The 15,040-nt window shown below is 45.1% G+C and overlaps 1 protein-coding gene across 5 annotated transcripts in view; it reads right to left on the bottom strand.

Annotated features, from left to right (window-relative positions):
- Positions 1-96: 96 nt before the first annotated feature.
- Positions 97-15,040, bottom strand: part of phka2 (phosphorylase kinase, alpha 2 (liver)) — a 30,257-nt gene continuing 15,313 nt past the window's right edge. For 2 of the 5 annotated variants that reach the window (XM_064309763.1, XM_064309760.1), the window contains exons 10-32: positions 14,891-15,013; positions 14,322-14,417; positions 14,128-14,235; positions 13,735-13,813; positions 13,143-13,277; positions 12,922-13,031; positions 12,609-12,753; positions 11,969-12,047; positions 11,607-11,761; positions 11,015-11,185; positions 10,211-10,317; positions 9,835-9,968; positions 9,087-9,243; positions 8,261-8,340; positions 7,711-7,789; positions 7,046-7,175; positions 6,542-6,643; positions 5,922-6,040; positions 5,498-5,521; positions 4,595-4,648; positions 3,023-3,250; positions 2,387-2,587; positions 97-1,962 (exon numbers count right to left, since the gene is read on the bottom strand). In XM_064309763.1, coding sequence (XP_064165833.1) covers positions 1,789-1,962; positions 2,387-2,587; positions 3,023-3,250; positions 4,595-4,648; positions 5,498-5,521; positions 5,922-6,040; positions 6,542-6,643; positions 7,046-7,175; positions 7,711-7,789; positions 8,261-8,340; positions 9,087-9,243; positions 9,835-9,968; positions 10,211-10,317; positions 11,015-11,185; positions 11,607-11,761; positions 11,969-12,047; positions 12,609-12,753; positions 12,922-13,031; positions 13,143-13,277; positions 13,735-13,813; positions 14,128-14,235; positions 14,322-14,417; positions 14,891-15,013 — 2,790 coding nt within the window. In that variant the 3' untranslated portion in view covers positions 97-1,788. The remainder of the gene's footprint in view (positions 1,963-2,386; positions 2,588-3,022; positions 3,251-4,594; positions 4,649-5,497; positions 5,522-5,921; positions 6,041-6,541; positions 6,644-7,045; positions 7,176-7,710; positions 7,790-8,260; positions 8,341-9,086; positions 9,244-9,834; positions 9,969-10,210; positions 10,318-11,014; positions 11,186-11,606; positions 11,762-11,968; positions 12,048-12,608; positions 12,754-12,921; positions 13,032-13,142; positions 13,278-13,734; positions 13,814-14,127; positions 14,236-14,321; positions 14,418-14,890; positions 15,014-15,040) is intronic. The other 3 variants (XR_010325664.1, XM_064309762.1, XM_064309761.1) reach the window with 3 other exon arrangements.

The following is a 15,040-nucleotide window of genomic DNA, read 5'->3' as shown; positions in this document are numbered from 1 at the left end:
TTGTGGCTCATCAATTCATCTTCTACTATTCCGTGCAGAATTGCTGGACGATTTTAACACGTTTAAATGAAATGAAATATGAAGCAAGACAACAAGTTGCATTGATAACTTATTAATAATATTAGATTTGACTCAATAAATGGACAACCACATAAAGGTAAAATATTACAATCCATAGTCAATGGGACCACAGAGAGAGCTGATCAACTTACGCACTTCAAACATACAGCATATTATAGACAAAAACTTTACAATTTGCCCTCTAGTGAACAAAATATGAACAACACACACTTGCAATTATGTTCAATTTCACTCTATAAAATGAAATTCACACAACAGAGAATACACTTTCTATAAATACACATAAAACACCAATAAAATGCAATAATCAGTTCCAAATGTAATTTACAATATTTTAAATAACTTCCATGCGGATGCAATCACACGATTGACACGAACATAATTACAGTAGCTAGCACCCTTATCACAGTATAGGCCATGCATTCACATCTAACAAAAGGCAGCCTTGCAACTTTTAATTTGCTAGGGGTAAAGGGTAATTGGTCAGTATTGGATGTGATTACATTCTTCATTGCCTAACTGGTGATTCCCAGTCTCTACTGCTAATAGAAGTGTACAGTTCATACTATAATATGCATTTAATAATGAATGACTGGTTTGTGCAAAGCGGTAGTCTGTATACAGCTGTTCTTTGTGTGAAGCAGTGATGGTCTGTACACAATAATGTTTCAAGCTGAGAACAGGCTATTCAGCCCATTTAAGCCAATTGCTTCCAAGTCTCATGGAGAATCCAGAACTGAATTAACCCCAAGGTTTCCTACTTATATTACATAACCTAGCAAACTATTCCATGAACAAATGCACCCTAAAATCAGAGCAGACTATATCCGTAATTTCCAACTCTGCTCAATGTTCTCCTGACAGAACTGAACCTGAAATAGCTTATGCGACAGACATCATTCATCCCTGCAACAGACATCATTAACCACTGCAACACACATCATTCATCCCTTAAAACGTTTAAAAACCTCAGATCAAATCCCACATTCTTTTTGCTGAGTCTGAACACATGCATCCAAAGCCTTCCACAGAAATTTTCAAATTTGATATCGTACCGAGACACAGTTGAATTGGCCTTATTTGACCTTGTACTTATTTGAGCTTTTATAGCTGTGTCGCCCAGAGCGTACAGCCTTGGTGGTTTGTATAGAGCAGTGGTCCTAATTACTTACAGAAACCTGGAAAGATAATCTAATGATTACTTATTCAAATAGAATGACCACCCTGTGAAACTTGATGGGCTGTTTCTCCACACATGGATTAAATCTAGTCTTAAAATAAAATAAAAATTCAGTGAAGATCTCCATTGAAATAAGTTTTTAGTCTAGGACTATGTTTAATCCAGGTATGAGAAACCAGCCCAGAGTTTATTATCAGAAAGATGGGATGAACATCACAGCCTCAGGCCAGGAGCAGTGGCACGGGGTATTTCACTGTGTTAGACAGCCTGTGCTAGGCACAGCCTCAGGGTGGGTCAGCAGCAGTGGCACAGGGTATTTCACTGTGTTAGACAACCTGTGCTGGGCACAGGGTATTTCACTGTGTTAGACAACCTGTGCTGAGCACAGCCTCAGGGTGGGCCAGCAGCAGTGATGCAGGGTATTTCACTGTGTTGGACAACCTGTGCTGGACACAGGGTATTTCACAGCTGTTAGCCTGTGCTAGGCACAGCCTTTGGGTGGGCCAGGAGCAGTGGCATGGGGTATTTCACTGCGTTAGGCAGCCTGTGCTGGGTAAAAAGTCCTGCACATAGGTCAGCGCAGCTTTGGAGAGGTACGTCATGGTGCCATAGCTTCCACTGGGGGCGCTGTCGTAGAAGAAGATGCAGATGCCCGTGGCCGAGTCCTGCTCCAGGAAGAACTCGTGGGCCCCCTGGGCCTTCTGGAACACACACACAGACCAGAGCCGCGTTCAGCCAGGCGTACACGCCTCACAGCAAAATATATCTGATGCCAATGTTAGCGAATGTTAGAGGCAAACATAAGCCGATAGAAAAAAAATGTATGTATACGTTGCCAAAGGTTTGCAAACGTTCAATGCATTTTTGTAAAGTGGCCATTTTTTTTTTGTCGATTTGCCAACCATAGGTTATATTTTACGCGATTCAGGAATGGCATATATATTCACTGTCAGCAGTCTTTCATCTTGATTATAATCTGTTAATTTTTTTATTTTGAAGTGGCAAAATTAAAATGTGTGTTTCTTTTCTTTCTACATGCACACAGCACTGATCCAATCAATATTCCTCAAGTGAGACATCTGGACCAATCACAGACGAAGATCTTCAGGTTAAACGGAAGCGTACCTGGTCCTGTCGGAAGAGGTCATTGGCCATGTGAACGATGCGGTCCACATGCAAGATCCCTCCAATGCTGCTGACGTCCATTTCGGCCACCACCGTCAGGACCATGATGGCTTCCACCAGCAGCTGCCGGTATTCTGGCTGAGGGACGTGGTTCAGAACAGACTCCACGTGGACGGCAAACTTGAACTCGCCCTCCGTCATCTAGAAACAGAAGACATGCCACGGTTCATGCATGCTGTTCTACTTCCTGTTAATTGAGTACCCCAGCAGAAATTCTAATTAAAAACCAGAGCACTTCAGTTGGTTCCACACAAGCACCCAAGCTCCTACACCCCATCTACTCCATCTCTTTTAACACATTGAGGGGTAAGTATTTTGGAATGTTTGTAGTGTTCTAGAACTCCACTGCTTTCGATCACCAGTCACGATTGTTACATCAACATTAGAATGTTAAGAACATTCTAATCACATAGTATTTGTGATCAAACACCTTAAATGGTCCAAATTCTCTCTAAGGATTGATGTGACATCACAGGGGACGTGTACATCCACCAGGGTCTGAGAAGCAGTGATCCTGGAAAGTTTGTGTTGCGGTGCGCGGGCGGCTGGGTGGAGCCACCGCCGTCGCCGCCTCACCTCGCGGGTGGTGGAGGACGGGAGCACGTAGCCGGCGATGGATAGGCCGTGGCACTTCTGCAGGATCTTCCACACCTTCTGGTAGAAGCCCATGGGCACCCTGTTAATTGCCCCGTCCAGGCGTCTCCGACGGAGCCACTGCCCCTGGCGCTCCTCCCAGAGCAGGGTGGAGGGTGCCGGGCCCGTGGGAGACAGCGTCCCGCTGGGGGTGGAGGGGCTGCTGCACCTCTGCAGGGGCAAACATTTTTTTTTAAAGTTTCCCCCTGCAAAACACTCAAAACACAAACACAGGCTCACACACGGCAAAGACAGGTCCCCTACATTTCCCTGCACTAACGGCACAGTGAACACTGAACAGGAGCATGTTTTAGCATGATTAAAACTAGACTCTAAATTTAAAAGTATATTGTAGTTCTACAAAATATTTAACGTTTTCGTGCACCCTGCTATTTTCCCCTAGATTATGAAATGCTAATTCTACGTTCACACTCATGCTGGGGATCTCCACTCCTGACGTAGTGAAGACGAGCATGCGCTCCGCTTAGAAGTATGTGATACCACCAGCTGCTTATTTTCACAACACAGCCCATTATCTTTTCTTATTCTTACTGAAGAGAAATACCATAAAGTACAATCATATCTATAACTACTAAAAAAAAAAAAATTCTCAATATGAGATTGGAAAGAGTGTTCAGACAGAATGACAGAAGACACAGTTGGATCTGCATGTTTTGGGGGATGTTGCATGGTGTCCCTCCATCCCAGATTTATAATATGCATGTGAGCCTTTGCGCTGATAATGATGGATGGCATGTGAATGAAGAATCAACTGAGAAATGGAATTTCAAATCTCAAGACAGTTTTTGTTTGTTCTGTTTTTGACCTGATGAGGGCCCTAATCTGGCCATACCATGGCAGGAATTTAAACCCCGACCACAACATGGGGATTCATATATGGGCTCAGGTCAGGTCAGAGTCAGGTTCCTGGTATATTTAATATCTTAAAATTGTAGCGTAGTGTAAAGTAGGTAGCATTACACAGTGTAATGTAGTGTAGAACACTGTACCTAGCATTGTGCAGTGTGCATTAGCTAGCATATGTGGTCTGCTGCAGAGTGCAGTCGGCAGCAGTTAGTGTAGTGTGCACTAGGTAGCACATGTACTTCACGGCAGTGTGCAGTCGGCAGCAGTTAATGTGTGTGCACTAAGTAGCATATGTACTTCACGGCAGTGTGCAGTCGGCAGCAGTTAATGTGTGTGCACTAAGTAGCATATGTACTTCACGGTAGTGTGCAGTCAGCAGCAGTTAGTGTAGTGTGCACTAGGTAGCATATGTACTTCACGGTAGTGTGCAGTCGGCAGCAGTTAGTGTAGTGTGCACTAGGTAGCATATGTACTTCACGGCAGTGTGCAGTCGGCAGCCGTTAGTGTAGTGTGCACTGGGTAGCATATGTACTTTACTGCAGTGTGCACTAGGTAGCGGTTAGTGTAGCGTGCACTCGAGAGCATGTGTAGCGTGGCGTACTGCAGTGTAGACAGCATATTCTGCGTAGGGTGGGTAACAGGGTTTACCGTGGAGCGGGGAGAGAGGGCGGTGCTACTGGAGGAAAGCCCACTGACAAAAATCTACAAAAACAAAATGGAGAGCGTGATGCCGTGATGGTGAGGCGCCGAGAGACTCCATTCACAATCATGCAGGTGATGTCAGAAGACGATGCCGCCCAGGAGGGCTCGTACTGGCAGAGAGGCCAGCAAGAACGCAAACCAACAGGCGAGGACAAGCTGTCAGTCACAGAGGGATGGAATCACTGTGGTAACTATCACTGCTATAAAGCGGGAAGGCGGAAGGGTGACAACAGATGGCCTGTGGAAGTAAGAGAAAGTGGCTGTGCCTCAAACGGAAATACCGCTGTTTGAAGGTGGGAAGGCGTCGAGGCTAATTCCCGTCTCATTTGAAAGTTAGCGGCAAATGATGCCTGCTAAGGTGCCTTAGCAACTTAATATTTTTTACTAAACATGTGAATTTAAATTTTTTGAAATGTCCATGGTGTCCCTTTTCATTAACAGTGCATGAAGGTAGGCTCAAGATAGCTGTTGAGAGGGTTGCGTAACGGATGTAAACAAATTACATTACATTTATTTGGCAGACGCTTTTATCCAAATCGATGTGCAATAAGTGCAAATGGGATGAAAAACTTTCAAGCTCATGACGTACTAAGCTGCCTCGGAAGCCCGTCTCGATTCAGGTTTGTTTTCAGACACCTCCGAAATCGCTGCCTTCGAAATGACAGGGACTAATCAGGCGAGCAGCAAGCAGCTGCCGTCCGTTTGAGGCACAGCCAGTGTTCGGCGTGACAAAATGAGGTTATTATCTGTAAATGGAGAACAGGCTGAGTTAATGGGGTTAGCATTTCCTGCGCGATCAGAGAACCCGGGCTCGAAAAAAAAAAAGATAATGCAAGGAACTTAACCCACACTGATGGGCCTGGACTCATCGAGCTGCAGAGAGAAGAGGAGACATAGTGAGTCAGACACCGTAGCAGCAGGAATCCACCGAGAGACGGTAAACACAGAGCCCCAAATCAATGCAGGGCAGCAAGGTGCAAACACAGGAACACAGGGCACTAAAATAATAAAAACAACATGCAATTAAAGCACCATATAATACTACCGTGATAACATGATAATTACACAATAACAACAACAAAATCATGCAATTAAAACAGTTTATCATATGCAGTTATAACATTGTAAAGCATGCAATTCTAACATTATAAAATCATCTAATTATAACATAAAACCAAGCAATTATAGCATATCATCATGCAATTATAACATTATAAATACGCCTCCAAATCAGGAGAAGCTCTGGGGCTTTTTTTTCCCTCCCTCTACTTGCCTGCTTCATCTCGCTCTTGAGTTGGCGGATTCCAGTGCGCTCTGTCTTGGTGGCCCCAGTGTGACCCAGCTCCTGGATGGAGATGCCTGGGCTGATGGTGCTGGACTCACTGGGCCGCACTAACAAACACAGAGGTCAATGATGCAATGCCTGCCACACAACTGCTGAGGAGCGCACCCATTAATAAGTGTACTACTCCATACAGAGGCAAGCATTTTTTTCGAATGTTTTTTTTTTTTTTTTCAAAATTCTAAGTTGAAGTTCTAGAACTCCATTGCTTTCAGTTCCCAGCAGTGACTGTTACATCATCAATAGAATGTTCAGCTAAGAATGCTAATGCAGGGGTCTCAAGCTCCAGTCCTGGGGGGCTGCAGTCTTCTGCTGGTTTTTATGATTTCTTTTCAATCAGCAGCCAATTTTGGCCCTTGAAACGAGTTTTGCAGCCTCTTTAGCCAATCACTTAAATTAAGTACTTGAGAGCAGGAAGACATCAGAAACCAGCATAAAGAGCAGTCATCCAGGATTTAAATTTCAGACGTCTTGTAAAGCCTTACTTTAAAGCAAGCAAATGCATTTGAGAATTATAAATCCTTCTACAAAATGAGGAGGTGAAAACTGACCACTCCGCTCCACTCCAAACTCCTTCCCACTCAAGATGTGGTGCAGCAGACTCTTCATGGACGACGGGCTGAGACTCATCAAGCTCTCGGAAGCCTCTTCTCCTACAGTGTGCAGCAACAAACAGCCATTTTGTTTTTCCGAACATTAATTCATTTTCCATTTTGCACAATAAATATACAACGTAGAGCAATTATATACAATTCAGGTTCTTTTTTTATTTAGAAAAGGTAGATTTATACCATGACTAAACAATATGCAGTATGCCTTGTAGACAGTGCATATTTTAAGGACACAGTAGTTAAGACACTGATTCGGATAAGGCCCAAGCCTCACTGTTCTCTCTCTCTCAGCTGTGCTTGCTGGGACAGCAGGAACATTAGCAAGCAGGAACTTCCACATTTTTACATAGGTGCTGATGGGAAATGAAGTCCACAGCCAGTGTGAAACTACACCCCCACAGCGAAGGCAGGCGGCAGAGTGAGGACGTGAGCGCTCGCGCGTACCGGAGCAGTGCAGGCTCCGGGCCAGCTCGGTGGCCATCACCTGCATGATGAGGCCGATCCTCAGGCGCAGCATGTCCCCGAACAGCGAGGGCTGGGAGCGCACGTACATGGCCAGATACAGCATGATCTCCTGGGGGGGGGACACACGGCACAGCACGTCTCACCCGCTCAACCGACAGGACGCGCGGGACCGGACCGCACGCTGACCTAGCGTCGCGCAGAGCGGTTTCCGTCCACAAGAATTACGACGGGATTGCATTGTTATCTGTCGCTATTTCTGAAGCATCTGAATTTGGAAGCAGTCCATGTGATCAGCAGGGGTATCATATCATACCTACATACACATATCTTGTGTTTTATATTTTTAAACTAAACTCTGTGAACAGATAGCTCTGCAAAAAAAAAAAATGTAGCATCGCTTGACCTACCCTTGTCCTGCAGACTTTAAGTTTAAGAACAAAAATGTCACCTTTGCACAAATTCAGGAATGTAATCCTGAAGTTCCCCCTGGGAAAAATAAATAAATTCTATTCTATTCTATTCTATTCTATTCTACTCTAATCCCCGTGGCTGGCTAAAAATAAGATATTTGACGGTTGGGAGGGGTCATTCACTCATTTTTGCACTTGTACATTATTTTTGGAAGACGTGGGGCAGCGTGTAACCTGAGTGAGAACAGCAATGCTGATGTCCTGCCCACTGGCCTCGTAGATCAGGTTGCTGAGCTCTTCTGGAGGTAAAGGGCTGAAAAATGATTTTTGTTAGGATTAGAAAGGCAGTTATGTTTTAAGGAATGATTTTAATTCTGCGAGGTTGGCCGAAAAACCTTTATGGCTGCATATAGAGCTGGCCCTAGTGGCACTAAACAAGAATGTTGCTGTGCCCCCCAACACGAATCACACCCACCGCTGAAACTCAAAATATGTGGCCCATGGATGGCGGTGGCCCTGAACAACTGAACAGACTATTTATGCCAGCGGCCAGCTCTGGATGCACGTTAGTTAATCCCTCTGGGTAAGCGTATAGTCGAAGCATGTAGCGAACGCTGAAATGTCATGTGATGCGCTCATAGTAGTCTGTCCGAGCTCAGGGTCACGTAAGGGTTTGTCAGGACAATGGTGATGGTTTATCAGGATAATGGTAGAGGTTTTTCAGGGTGATGGTATGTAGTGCTATGACGATGGTACTGTACACGGTGTATAAGCATGAGCTTACGCAGTGATGACTTTTTCCCTGGGTTCTGGTGGTAGTCCAACAGTTAACTGCTTGTGGTGAGAGATGAGGTCCGTACAGGCCTGCAAAGGACAAACACAACTGCACCATTAGATTATTACTAAACACAGTACAGCTCGAGGTGTGTTACTCTCCAATACTGCTCAAAGTGTGGCACTCTGAAATAGTGCTCAAGGTGTGTCAATCTTAAATACTGCTGAAGGTGTGATACTCAAATACTGCTCATGGTGTGCCACTCTTAAGTAGTGCTCAAGTTGTGTTACTCTTAAATACTGCTCAAGGTGTGTTACTCTCCAGTGCTGCTAAAGGTGTGTCATTTCTGCATTTCCTCCCTCAGTAAAATAAGTATTATATGTATATAAGGAAGATAGATTATTATAGATTTTTTAATATTGATATTTTAGGCAAGTTTCACAATAGATCAATTTTCCTCTCTTATAAGAAAACTGGTAACAGGGGAGTCTGGACATAGCATACTACACCTGATGCAGCTTCACTGTATTACTGACCATGTCAATAACATACTGTAAATAGCACCACATAAAATTAATAAATGTGTATTTTATCATGAAATAAAAATAAATTATTTAACTAATATCTGAGATCATTTTTATTTCCGGCAGTAAGATGGCTGCTAATGACTGCTCAACAGACGTACCCACTAACAGTTTGCTTATAACCGTGTTTCCATTAGAGCTCTGCAGACACCTGGGAACCAGAAATATTGGCGGGGCCCACGCAAAGGGTTCTCCTCTCCTTTACCAGTGCCCTCCGGACGCTCTGGGTGGTGAGGTGGGGGGCCTCCTACCTCAGCCAGAACCTCCACCCGCTTGTGCAGGACGCCGGAGATGTAGCGGATGAGCCCCCACTCTCTGTTCTTCCCGGCCCGCACGTAGAGCTCCTCCAGGAGGGAGCGCACGGTGACCTCGCCCTGACCGCACAGGTCCACCTGCCAGTCAGCTCCCCTGCAACAAACAAAAAAAAGCACATGGGACGGCAGTGAAGTACAACGAGCAAAGAACTGGGCTTGCATAAACAAAGCTCCAGGTTAGATTACCTGGTAGGACACTGCTTTAACCTGTACTTAATTGCTCCAGTACCTATCCAGCTGTATAAATGGATACTAGAGTATGTGCAAATGCAAAAAGGTGTCCTAGGTGAAGCCATGGAAAAATGATTGAAAAAATAATCCCCTCAACCTCCCAGCTAATCACAATTTAGTGTTCGGCCAAGCCGTCGTATAAATGCTAGTAATGTAATGCAACAGCAGTACCACAGAGGGACACTGATATGATGCCACTTCTCCAGGGGAAAAATGGCCAGTATTTCCGAGCCTGAAGGGCTGTTACATTATTCCCACTAATTTTTCCCTTTAGGTTGTTCTCTTTACAGCCTTCTTAGATTAAAGCACAGGTCCCGCCATGCGTTGCAGGAAAACAGACCGCTGCTGCACACTGAGATTAGGAGGACCTGACTGAATCCCTCCCTATGGGGACGCCGCATTTGGAGCCTTATCCCAGAATTCAACGTTTCCTGAGGAGGGGGGGGGGGCTCACTTCATGATGTAGAGGATGTAGAGGATGTCGGCCTGGTCCTGCAGGGTGGGGCACTCCTTCAGCTGTCTCACCAGCAGCTGGAAGTCCGTGTTCCCCTGAGCATCCCGCGGAAGCTGCAGGTCAGCGGCAGCGGACTGAAGAAAAAGAACACACATACACGCGCATGGATGGACACACACACACACACACACACAAACATGAATACACGCAGACGCACACTCAATGTAAATACCAGTACAAATTATTTCACTTGCATATGCAAACAAATGAATGCACACTTATTTTATACCAGACCATGGACCCTATCCATAATACTAGAAGAGGGCCTTAACAGAGCACACAGGTGCTCACATCTTTACCTGTCTCAGGACAGTACCTTGGTGTGTGGGGTCCGATGGTGGTGGGGCTGGGGAACCTCCAGCAGATTAAGAGATTTGCGGTGTTTGTTTACGACAGGAGTCACGGGTAAATACATGGATGACTCTGAAAACATACAGTAATCCCTGGCTGTGACAGAGCGCATATACGTGTGCATGTGCATGTTCGCATACCAAACATTAATAGCATTTAACCTCGGGGGAGATGTTTCCAAAACATTATCTGCCCTTCTGTAAACGCTGCTTAAAAATAACTGCTCCCTGCCCGTAACCTTTCCAACACAGACCTGTGACTCATAGAGATTCCTCTGCATTATCCAAGAGGCTCATTGAGCCGTGTTGTAGTTCAGATGATAAAACTATCCACAGTAGTAAATACCCTCATCTATTAACACATGACAAAAATAAACACTGCATTGTTGTATTCCGTCCTTTCAAAAGGGCTCCTCTGTGTCTCCATACAGGAACCCTATCGACTCCAAGTGTTCTCTTTTGGGCAAAACGGTTCTATCCGTGAGCTTTCACACTTTCAAGACCTAATATCGAGGGCTTAATAGTTATGAATATGAATATAGCTTATTTTCGGTCACACGTTATAAGGAACAAAATTTGACAAGTTGTGTGGATATGCAACAGACAATGCATCACCATACATGTTTACACTAATCCACTTCACGCAATAAAATAGTTCATACAGAACTAAAAAGGGTTCCCCTACGGAGACAAGAGAAATATCCCTTTTGCGTATACACCTCCACAGAAGGACTTTCCACTTTCCACCGTCTGGCTCTCCAGCAGCTTACTAGGCAAGCTGACTCCTTGGACCTGCGCCATGAGGGACAGGATGTCCCGGGTGGTGTGCTCTGCGCTGAACACGTGGTGCTGCCCACTCTGGATGGGAGGGAGACTGCTCCTGCCGGCTGTGCTCTGAACAAGCTGGGTGAGGTACTGGTCAAAGGGATCCTTCGAGCCACCTGCGGGCGTAAGAGAAGCATGGCTGTGACTCGGCGGCCTTCCTCTCCCCTGCTAAAAGAATCATCTGGCACTGCTACACATAAAGCCTTTGCAGAACACAGTCCAAACTAGCGCTACGCAACAACAACTGCGACCTCCTGTGGTTCCGTCAGTGGTTGGACTGTACCAATTGTTATGTCGTCATCCATGTTGTCATCCAAAGTTCTACTAAAGAAAGGGGGTGGTGGCGCTGGGTATTTGTATGTAGCTGCTCACTGCATACCAGGACTGTTGTTATTCTAACATCAATATCTCCACCACAGGTGTAAGATTACCCACTAGTGAAACCAGTAACCACCAGCTGCTAATAGAACTGCAGGTATACAGTTTATTCTCAACTCTGGTTTAATTTTTTGGATGTGCGTGGGTGAACAGCATTACCTGAGAGGGAGTAACACCCTTCCTCGTAATCTTCATCATCAGACTCACACTCATCCTCCTCCTCCGGCAGAGATTCTTCAGAGTCTGTATCCAGGAAGCTGAGCTGCGTGTGAAAGGAGGTGGTGAGGAAGCTGGAGAGTGGAGCCAGCTGGACCCTGCAGTGCAAACAAAATGAAAAAAATATTTCACACTACCCCCTACCTCTCACACATCTCACTTTCCTTGCACACTACATCTCCCCTACATTTCATCCTGGATCTCACACTACATCTCACCCTACATTTCACCCTGCACCCTACATCTCATCATACACACTACATCAACACATTATCATTTTATGTTTATCTATAAGTTGTTATGACCTGGCTCCTCCAAAATATCCATCCTGCAGTTTCCTCAGGGTGGACAGTATGCACGGCTCGATGCCATCCCCGTCTTCCACTAGAACAGAACACATAGTGCATATCACTGTATGTTCCTTACGGCTCTCCTGATTGGAGGTTGAATACAGCATGTCCATCATTATGTTCTCTACGGCTCTCCTGATTGGAGGTAGAACACAGCATGTCCATCATTATGTTCTCTACGGCTCTCCTGATTGGAGGTAGAACACAGCATGTCCATCACTGTACTCTCCCTACGGCTCTCCTGATTGGAGACTGGGAGGATTAAATATGCTAATACACTGACACTACCATTGTTATTCTATATATATTTTCATATACCATCTTAGTATACCTGCGTACCATCTCTTCTCTCATTAGATGTGACAGTATTTCCCCTCAACTACATCTGCAGAGTGTTGGGAAGTGTGAGAAAGTCAGTGATCTGAGCTGCTTACCCAGCATGCTGTGGGTGACCTGAGTTTACCCAGCATGCTGTGGGTGATCTGAGTTTGCTTATCCAGCATGCTGTGGGTGACCTGAGTTTACCCACCCAGCATGCTGTGGGTGATCTGAGTTTGCTTACCCAGCATGCTGTGGGTGATCTGAGTATGCTTACCCAGCATGCTGTGGGTGATGGGGAAGGTAATGACGGGGCGTCCTGTCATTCTCCAGCAGGAGCTCAGATAGGCCAGCTCTGTCCTCAACATTTCCACAATCATCTGGTTGTCCAGAGCCAGGTAGAAGTGGTGCTGGTCAATAAACTAATGGACACAGAACAGAAATCATGCAAAGTGGCCCAACCGACCACCAAAACAACTACGCTGATGACAATACACAGCTATAATAAAATGAATGAGCATTAGGATCTTTGTAAAGTCCCAATAAAAGGTGCAAAGGTACAATATAAAGAAAGTCCATCATCCTGTTACCTGTGGGGTGAAGGTGTAGGTATGATTTCTGATCTGGTAAAACTTTGAAGTTCCCAGGACTCCGATGTGTCTGTATGGCCGGCCACTCAAATTCAGCTTCCTGCTGTATCCTGTAGGGAGAGAAGTCAGCCTGGGCTCTTTGTGTTGCGGACACTATGAAAGGTTGTGGGGGGATGTGACGGGAGAAGGATGTGGGGGATGTGACGGGAGCAAAGCTGTACCCAGTTTGACGTAGATGTGACTCAGGATCCGTGCAGGCATTACTCGAATGGGCAGGACTTCCGATACAGTTTTCACATCCACCCCGTTCTCCCTCAACAGCTCCTGAATCTCCTCTGACTCTGCCACAACACACACTTCAGGCATTCACGTGCGCACACACACCACAAGCACACATACATAAATACACACACACACACACACACACACACATTTGTGTAACAGTCAGTTGTAGTAACAGTTCTACAGTGTTGCACTTCATGGTTGTAGTAATAGATATACAGTGCTGTACTTTTTGAGTATAGTAACAGTCCAACAAATTTGCTCTGTTTGGTTGTAGTAATAGTTCCACAGTGTTGGGCTTTTTGGTTGTAGTAACAGTGCTACAAATCTTTATGGTAACAGGAATTAATAATTGGCAAAATGATTTAAGATCATCCTCTATTACAAAACTATAGACAAGCATAGCCTTACTGTAATCTCTCCCATCTCAAAGCTGAAGGGATGACAATTGTCTAAAAACTATGGTAACTTTCATTTTCTCTGCAAAACAAGGCATTTTCTTGATAAAATAACTCTCATTGGAACGCATACCTTGCACAACTACATCAGGTCTAGAGCATGTAGACATTCTTCTGTTGAGGGGGTCAATCTCTCCAGGGGCCAGGAACCCCTTAAAACAGCACAGGAAGAACAGAGGGAAGTGAGGTCATGAAGAGCTGCTATTCATGCAATGGACTGAGTACATAGGCAAAACAGCCAGACACCAACACAGCTAAGGTCATAGGTCATAGGTTTTAGGTCAAAACAGAAGATTACATGGGTAATATCTGATCTGGAATGAGTGATTAGGAATAATGTCTTATCTGGAAAGTTAGCTTTAATTCATAAAATAACTATTATTATTATTATCACAGCCCATCAACATCATCACCACCACCATCGACATCGTCATCATCATCACACGAATCACAGAGGGTCTCCCACCTCCGCCAGGAGACTGCCCAGGATGTAGAGGGACTGTCCCCACATGTGAGGCAGCTGGCCCAGGGCCACCCTGTCCACGGTGTGGGGGTTCTGGTACTCCTCTTCCATCTAGGACACAGACACTCAGGGGTTCTGGAAAGCACCGGAACAGTTTCTCTCGACGAGGCAAACGTGCGCATCTGTTCACACAGTACCTTGTCTGCTGGAACAGCGTAGAGCTCGGGCAGCAGTCGAATGCCATTCTTTACCCGGATCAGGATCCCATCCAGAGCCTCTCGGTATTCCTCTACCTGTGAACAGCGTTGCATTAGAGAGGTGCAAACATGTACTGTAATACCGCAATATTTGTAATGGTATGGATGCATTATAGCTTTACAACGTTAAAGGCTCTCGCCGAGCATTAGGTTAGGTTGTCAAGGACTTCACCCGGCAGGTTGAACGCAACCCGACTGCAGACAATCGGTCTTACCTCTGAGCTAGTCGCCATATTAATGACTGCTTACGAATATACTGCAGCATCAACCTCAATACTACTACTCATATCATAGAATAAATTATTACGCTGTTTATTCATAGTATTCACTTGTTCAACGATATGCGTGGCTTGATAAAAAGGTTACAAATATTATTTGTCTACACTGGCAAGGTGCCAACAACTGACAATAAATAATACTAATATCAGAATCCGACACCATAATTTAGGCTTTTAAAATCTCAAAAATAAAAAAATCTAAAACATTAATGGAATCTGAAGGGAACCAACCTGAACTTGGTCTCCATTGAAAATTCCATCTAAGATGAGGTATGTCCAAAACACAGGCCACTCGCACTCGATGTTCTCAAACAGCTTGAGCTCAGCAGGATCATAGTGCAGGCGATTGGGGTCCTGGAAACACACCATAGTGTGGAATTA

This window comes from Anguilla rostrata, chromosome 15 (genome assembly GCF_018555375.3).
Source record: "Anguilla rostrata isolate EN2019 chromosome 15, ASM1855537v3, whole genome shotgun sequence".
In the NCBI taxonomy this organism is placed as follows: domain Eukaryota; kingdom Metazoa; phylum Chordata; class Actinopteri; order Anguilliformes; family Anguillidae; genus Anguilla; species Anguilla rostrata.
The sequence above is the reverse complement of the archived record's forward strand: the minus strand, read 5'-3'. Positions and strand labels throughout refer to the sequence as shown.